At 65.5% G+C, this 8,254-nt stretch overlaps 1 protein-coding gene across 1 annotated transcript; it reads right to left on the bottom strand.

Moving 5' to 3' along the window:
- Positions 1-5,616: 5,616 nt before the first annotated feature.
- On the bottom strand, positions 5,617-7,814 carry EMIHUDRAFT_201047 (hypothetical protein; the record flags this gene model as incomplete). Its single annotated transcript, XM_005789182.1, has 5 exons — positions 5,617-5,913; positions 6,540-6,677; positions 6,885-6,989; positions 7,178-7,345; positions 7,458-7,814. The coding sequence occupies 5 exons, from the start codon at positions 7,812-7,814 to the stop codon at positions 5,617-5,619; spliced, it is 1,065 nt and encodes a 354-aa protein (XP_005789239.1).
- Between the last annotated feature and the right edge of the window lie 440 nt (positions 7,815-8,254).

The raw sequence follows: 8,254 nt of genomic DNA, 5'->3' as shown, positions 1-8,254 counted from the left end.
ACTCCGCGCCACCTGCCGAGTGCCCCCGTCCACTTGGCGGGGTCGCAGCTGCCTCTGGAAGGCACCGAGAGGGACAAAATGGCGCAAATGGTCAAATCAAGGTTTTGTAACGCGAGCTGTGCCACAGTGAAATGGCACTAGCCAGGGCCCTGCCCTGCTCTGCAAGGGGCCCCTCCAATCTCCTGCCCCACCGCTTGGTAGCAGGTCGCATCGACGGGTGGCCTTGCCTCCCACATCGATGCGGGCGTAGGGTTGAGTTGAGTAGTGCGTCATCTTGAGGAACGCTAGACTCGACTCCCTCTCGGAGATCGACGCCGCCCGACCGCCGGAGATCACCGGAGATCACCCGAGATCACCCGAGATCACCGGAGGTCTCGATGTCGCGGCGACGACGATCTCGACGGGGCCCTGGCGTGGTTGGGCGTTGTGCCTCCCCACGCCCTGGGACAGACAACATGCCAGGGCCGACAGACACATCACGACACACATGAACAGAACACGCTGCGTGACGAAAGCGGGGGAGTGAGACTAGTCGTCTCCTCAAGTCGTCTCTCCACTGAGACCCATGAATAAAGAGAGCTCAATCAGCTCTGAGCCATGAATATCGCCAGGAAGAGGGCGGGTGGGGGCGATTGAATCATGGCGCGAGGCGCGCTGGCTCCATGGCAGCACGTTGAAGCAGAGCAGGTGGGGACGAGGACGCGCGTGAGGACGCGTCGCCTCTCTGCTGTGAATAGAGGGAGAGTGCTGCAGCGTTGGAACCGAAGCTCGGCGCCTCGCCCTCAGCAGAGCGGGCGAGAAAAGCTGAAGCTGTTCGCGCCACCTCTGCAAGGGGCCCCTCCAATCTCCTGCCCCACCGCTTGGTAGCAGGTCGCATCGACGGGTGGCCTTGCCTCCCACATCGATGCGGGCGTAGGGTTGAGTTGAGTAGTGCGTCATCTTGAGGAACGCTAGACTCGACTCCCTCTCGGAGATCGACGCCGCCCGACCGCCGAAGATCACCGGAGATCACCCGAGATCACCCGAGATCACCGGAGGTCTCGATGTCGCGGCGACGACGATCTCGACGGGGCCCTGGCGTGGTTGGGCGTTGTGCCTCCCCACGTCTCGGACTTCGACGGCTTGACGACGTGGTCGAGCCCGGTACGGCACAGCACAGCGCCCCCACGCGAGAACCGTAGTCAATCAGTCCACGAGCGGCCCGCGTAGAACGACGCCGACAGTGCATCTGGTGCGAGGCCTCCCCGGCCGTCGCTGCGCCTGCGCGAGCCGCTCTCGCGAGGCTTGTGCACATGAGTGCTCCGGTGCAACCAAGGCGCGGCGGCCATAATACCACGCCGTCCGACCTCATCGGGAGGCGCAGGCGCGCAGCACCCGGACGCGGCGAGCAGTGCCGCCCGACCCGGAGCGACAGCACCCTTCTGGCTGGAATACGACGCGCGCCGACTCAGTCGCGAGGCAACGCATCCGAGTTCCGTCCATCTTAGGGTGGACAACGCCCTCCGAGTTCCGTCCATCTTAGGGTGGACAACGCCCTCCGAGTTCCGTCCGTCGAGACGGCGGACGAGTCGACGCTCTTCTCGATGGAGAGCTAGTCGAGATATACTCTGGCGAGGCGACAGCAGATCCAGCTGCCCGCCCGCCACGCCGCCGACGAGACGGCGCCCGAGACGACGCTCTTCTCGATGAAGAGCTAGTCGAGATATACTCTGGCGAGGCGACAGCAGATCCAGCCGCCCGCCCGCCACGCCGCCGACGAGACGGCGCACAAGACGACGCTCTTCTCGATGTAGAGCTAGTCGAGATATACTCTGGCGAGGCGACAGCACATCCAGCCGCCCGCCCGCCACGCCGCCGACGAGACGGCGCCCGAGACGACGCTCTTCTCGATGAAGAGCTAGTCGAGATACACTCCGGCGAGGCGACAGCAGATCCAGCTGCTCGCCAGCCACGCCGCCGACGAGGCGGCGCACGAGACGACGCTCTAGCCGATGTAGAGCTAGTCGAGATATACTCCGGCGAGGCGACAGCGGATCCAGCCGCCCGCCCGCCACGCCGCCGACGAGGCGGCGCCCGAGACGACGCTCTAGCCGATGAAGAGCTAGTCGAGATACACTCCGGCGAGGCGACAGCACATCCAGCTGCCCGCCCGCCACGCCGCCGACGAGGCGGCGCACGAGACGACGCTCTAGCCGATGTAGAGCGAGTCGAGATATGCTCTGGCGAGGCGATAGCAGATCCAGCTGCTCGCCCGCCACGCCGCCGACGAGACGGCGCACGAGACGACGCTCTTCTCGATGGAGAGCTAGTCGAGATATACTCTGGCGAGGCGACGGCGCATCCAGCCGCCCGCCCGCAACGCCGCCGACCAGACGGCGCCCGAGACGACGCTCTAGCCGATGTAGAGCGAGTCGAGATATGCTCTGGCGAGGCGACGGCAGATCTAGCCGCCCGCCCGCCACGCCGCCGACGAGGCGGCGCACGAGACGACGCTCTTCTCGATGGAGAGCTAGTCGAGATATGCTCTGGCGAGGCGACAGCAGATCCAGCCGCCCGCCCGCCACGCCGCCGACGAGACGGGGCACAGGGACCCTGACAGTACGGCACCGTCGCTCCCCGAAGGGACCCTGACAGTACCTCGAGACAGTACCCTTCGAACCGTCGCTCCCCGTAGGGACCCTGACAGTACGGCACCGTCTCGAGGCACCGTCGCTCCCCGAAGAGACCCTGACAGTACCTCGAGACAGTACCCTTCGAACCGTCGCTCCCCGTAGGGACCCTGACAGTACGGCACCGTCTCGAGGCACCGTCGCTCCCCGAAGAGACCCTGACAGTACCTCGAGACAGTACCCTTCGAACCGTCGCTCCCCGTAGGGACCCTGACAGTACGGCACCGTCTCGAGGCACCGTCGCTCCCCGAAGGGACCCTGACAGTACCTCGAGACAGTACCCTTCGAACCGTCGCTCCCCGTAGGGACCCTGACAGTACGGCACCGTCTCGAGGCACCGTCGCTCCCCGAAGGGACCCTGACAGTACCTCGAGACAGTACCCTTCGAACCGTCGCTCCCCGTAGGGACCCTGACAGTACGGCACCGTCTCGAGGCACCGTCGCTCCCCGAAGGGACCCTGACAGTACCTCGAGACAGTACCCTTCGAACCGTCGCTCCCCGTAGGGACCCTGACAGTACGGCACCGTCTCGAGGCACCGTCGCTCCCCGAAGGGACCCTGACAGTACCTCGAGACAGTACCCTTCGAACCGTCGCTCCCCGTAGGGACCCTGACAGTACCTTAGGCGGCGGCGGCTCTGCCGGCGCGCCACACGCCTTGCTAAAGTCTCGACGGCGTGATGATCGACATCAGTTCACGCGGACCACGTCGAGCCCATGTCCAACATCTCGCTCGAGACCGCCCGAGATCACCGAGATCTCGATCTCGCCCCGAGGTTAAGGAGAGTAGGCGGCGGCGGCGATGCCAGCGCGCCGCAAGAGTCGACGCTCTTCTCGATGGAGAGCTAGTCGAGATATACTCCGGCGAGGCGACAGCAGATCCAGCCGCCCGCCCGCCACGCCGCCGACGAGACGGCGCACGACGACGCACGAGACGACGCTCTTCTCGATGGAGAGCTAGTCGAGATATGCTCTGGCGAGGCGACAGCACATCCAGCTGCCCGCCCGCCACGCCGCCGACGAGGCGGCGCACGAGACGACGCTCTAGCCGATGCAGAGCGAGTCGAGATATGCTCTGGCGAGGCGACAGCACATCCAGCTGCCCGCCCGCCACGCCTCCGACGAGGCGGCGCACGAGACGACGCTCTAGCCGATGTAGAGCGAGTCGAGATATGCTCTGGCGAGGCGATAGCAGATCCAGCTGCTCGCCAGCCACGCCGCCGACGAGACGGCGCCCGAGACGACGCTCTTCTCGATGAAGAGCTAGTCGAGATATGCTCCGGCGAGGCGACAGCAGATCCAGCCGCTCGCCCGCCACGCCGCCGACGAGACGGCGCACGAGACGACGCTCTAGCCGATGTAGAGCGAGTCGAGATACACTCTGGCGAGGCGACAGCAGATCCAGCCGCCCGCCCGCCACGCCGCCGACGAGACGGCGCACGAGTCGACGCTCTTCTCGATGGAGAGCGAGTCGAGATATACTCTGGCGAGGCGACAGCAGATCCAGCTGCTCGCTCGCCACGCCGCCGACGAGGCGGCGCACGAGACGACACTCTAGCCGATGTAGAGCGAGTCGAGATATACTCTGGCGAGGCGACGGCACATCTAGCCGCCCGCCCGCCACGCCGCCGACGAGGCGGCGCACGAGACGACGCTCTTCTCGATGAAGAGCGAGTCGAGATATACTCTGGCTAGGCGACAGCAGATCCAGCTGCCCGCCTGCCACGCCGCCGACGAGGCGGCGCACGAGTCGACGCTCTTCTCGATGGAGAGCTAGTCGAGATACACTCCGGCGAGGCGACAGCAGATCCAGCTGCCCGCCCGCCCCGCCGCCGACGACGCGGCGCCCGAGACGACTTTCTTCTCGATGTAGAGCTAGTCGAGATATACTCTGGCGGGGCGACAGCAGTTCAAGCTGCCCGCCAGCACACGTTCAGCAGTTGACTGGTATCAGCAGTCGAGTCGCAATCCGGTGGATCGGCAGAGTCAGGGCGGGTTCTGCACCCAGGACCTCGCCCGTTACCTGCGTCAACACTAGACGCTCTCGCTGCTGTATTTGCTGTGCGTCGCGCGTCCCATCGCGCGACCGCTTGCTGCTATGCTCATACCCACGAAGGCAAATCCGTGATGCCATTCCGGAAGCAGCAAGCTCGGTCAATTCCCAGCGATCGCCCGACGCAGATCGGCCGCTGGACCCGGCAGTTCCAGCTTCGTCTGTGTATTGCGTGTCGCTGCTTCATTCTGCAGTGATACGCTGGACGGCCACACCAAGACTGTCCATCCCGACCACAAACACGGTCCATCGGGCTGGTCCATACGGCGGCGGCGCTTTGCGCCTCCAGCCGGTGTGCACGAGATTCACGGATCCGCCGTGGAGACTGTGCGCTATCCACCAGCCGCTGAATGGCTGTACGGGCTGTTCGAGCCGACAGAACAACGACAACTGAATGCGGAAACTGAATGCTCGGCGCCAATGCTCTGATCTGTGCAGCGCCTGCGCGTGCCGCCGCACAGCGGCCACGGACCGTTGCGGTCCACAGCGCTCCGGCCATGGCGATTGAATCATGGCGCGAGGCGCGCTGGCTCCATGGCAGCACGTTGAAGCAGAGCAGGTGGGGACGAGGACGCGCGTGAGGACGCGTCGCCTCTCTGCTGTGAATAGAGGGAGAGTGCTGCAGCGTTGGAACCGAAGCTCGGCGCCTCGCCCTCAGCAGAGCGGGCGAGAAAAGCTGAAGCTGTTCGCGCCACCGAATGGGGGGATCTGAATGGGGGGATCTTCACATCGAGAGGAATCCATCATCAAACAACGATGCGAGTGTCCGCGATCTTGTCCAACGTGGGCTTCGGCTTCTACTCGCTTGCCCTAGGATCTTTCATCGTGCTCAAGTACGGTTCCCACCTCAGCCCGTGCGGATTGCGCAACGACGACGTCTTCGGCGGCGCATCAGCTACGAGGACTGTGTGAAATGGTTGAGCGCACTGGCAGGTGCTGGTAAGGACGGGGCGAATTTGGTCGCATGGGCCACCACCTCGAATCGGATCGAGGGGAATACGTTGCTGGCCACGGCGATCGGCGCGGCGTACATGCTCACGCAACCGGTTGAGTCCAGGCGCAGCACCGCGTTGGTGTATGGCCTCGTGTCGGTCTTTGCCTTGGCCGTGGACGCGAACCACGCAGGCTTTATTCCGTAGTGCTTCTGGGGGAGCTTCTTCTTGACGCCGTCTTCCGGGAAATCCAAGAGCAGCTAAATGCTGACCAAAAGCCTACGTTGCGCCGAAACGGCCCGCTGTTGTGGTCGTTCGGTAGCGCGTCTCGCGTGTGATGTTGGCTTGAGGCGGTATGCGATGAGAGAGCGAGAGAGAGAGAGCGGGGCCAGCTTGAGTCCTCTGAGCTCTGTCCATGTCTTATGTGTGCTGCACAAGAGCCACACAACACGTGTACTACGTATGGTATCGAGTTCGACGCATTATCGCATGATAGACGTATACGCTTCAATAGACACGTCTCAAGAAAATATCGGCCGCGTGTGAATTAAAAACCCGTCTTTCTACTTTCACACGCGCGGCGCCTGCGCGCTCGTCGTGGCCCCGGTCGGCGGAGCCGGAGGGCGGTCGTCTCCCAGTACCCAGATTCGAGATTGAGAAGGTGTTAATACTTACTAAGGTGATGAGACTGTGGCGAGTCGACCTCGGCCAAAACTGACAAATTAAGGACACCATGCGATCCAGGGTTCCAGCCGCACCTGGCAGGGGGCTCCTAGTCTTCCGCGCCGGGGCTGCTAGAGCTAGTGCTTCGTCGACAGCGCCGGCGTCGCGCTGCGCGCATCCGCGCCGCCCGAGGCCCTCTTCACTCGTCGAAGCGCGCGGGCACAGCCGACCTCCTGCGCGGCGACGCGACGCGCCAGGCGGCGCCGTCGAGGCCCGTCTCGCCCCGCTGTCCAGCGGCGGCCCGCCTCGACGCGTGCAGCGCCTTGCTCTTGGGAGTGTACCCGAGGCCGGGCGGGAAGGGCTGCGGCGTCGAGCCTGGCCGAGCGGGCGAGGCCCTCGCCCGCGGCGAGGAGGCGGAGCGCCCCCCCGCCCCCGCCCCCACCCCCGCCCCCGCCCCCGCCCGGCTCTTTGCCGGGCTCGCCCGCGCCCGCTCCGGCCGGGAGGCGGCGGGGCTGCCGCCGGCCGGGCTGCGGCCCTTGACCGGCGGGGAGAGGGGGCTTCGATCGACGCCAAGCAGCGGCTGCCCCTCGCCTCCCTCGGCGCCTCCCTTGCCCCGTCCCTTGCCGCCTGCCTTGCCGCCGACCCAATCTGCAAGGTCGAGCAGCAGAGCGCCCTGCGCGCCGGAGGAGGGGATGGACTGTCGCCCTCGCGCCGGGTCACATCCCGGCATCTCGGCCACCTCTCGGCCACATCTCGTGCAATCTCGACTGGGCGTCTCGGCCCGATCTCGGCCCGATCTCGGCCCGATCTCGGCCCGTGGCGGCGCGCCTGGCGCAAGAGGATGAGCGAGGCGGCGGCGACGGCGTAGGCGGTGGTGAGGCTGCGCGGGAGCGTATCGATGTCGGCGAGGCGGAGGGCGAGGAGTGCACCCAGGGCGTTCGAGGCGCTCATCGAGAGGTAGTAGAGTAGCCGGGTGGGCGGCGAGGGCCAGACATGGCGCACGCTGAAGAGGCTCGAGCTCACCTCCGCCTGGCGGCCGGGAGGGCGGCAGCGTTGAGCCAGGAGCGGAAACGGGCGCCAGCGGCGAGCGTGTCACCCCGGCGGTGTGTGGGCAGCGCCGGCGCAGGGCCGAGCGGCAAACCTGCGCGCCGTTGAGAGTGGTGAGCGCTGCGCCGGCGGGGAGGTGGAGGCAGAGAGTGCAGCCGGCGATGGTGATGAGGTGGTGGACGAGGTAGCCGAGCTCGATGCCGGCGGGGTAGAGGACAAAGTCCTTGAGCATGTACCCGAAGATTGCGTAGTGGACGTGCTCGAGCGGCCACGGCATCCGCTCCCACCCCTCGCGCAGGAAGCCGTCCACGCCAGCCGTGGTGGTTGGGAGGAGGAGCACGGTCGCAGACACGAGGATTGGCATCGCCAGCAGGCCGTGCCAGAGCGAGGCGAGCCACGACCAGCCAGGGTAGTCCGCGATCGTGCGAGAGCCGCAGGCGCTCTCGTACATCTTGGCGATTGTTACGTGTAGCGCAAACCAGCCGGCGACAGAGGCGGCGGCGAGCGGGCCGCGCGTCGCGTAGGCGGCACCCATGGCGGCCGCAGTAGCGGAGGCAGCGAGGGCGACGTTGAGGAGGCGTGTGGCCATGTATATCTGTCGTCGCGAGGCCGTTGGGTGCAGGCTTGACCCCAGTTGGGCCACGGTGACTAGGTGTGAATGGGGGAGTTCGGTATTCACAGTCGTTTACACTGAGGGAGCAATGGCCTATGATTCGGGCTGCTTTGCCGTCATCATTCAGGGCGGCGTCCTACCATGGCGGCTCAAGTCAATTATTAATATTGCTGGTGTCCGCCGTGCGAGGCGCCGTTCCACTTCGGCGCCGCCGGTCTGGCGCGGTTTGAGAAAAAAAAATTTCGCACGCAACCAAACAGGAGCTGATTCTCTGCGCC

This window comes from Emiliania huxleyi, assembly GCF_000372725.1.
Source record: "Emiliania huxleyi CCMP1516 chromosome Unknown EMIHUscaffold_13, whole genome shotgun sequence".
Taxonomy (NCBI): domain Eukaryota; phylum Haptophyta; order Isochrysidales; family Noelaerhabdaceae; genus Emiliania; species Emiliania huxleyi.
This window is presented reverse-complemented; position numbering and strand designations above follow the sequence as displayed.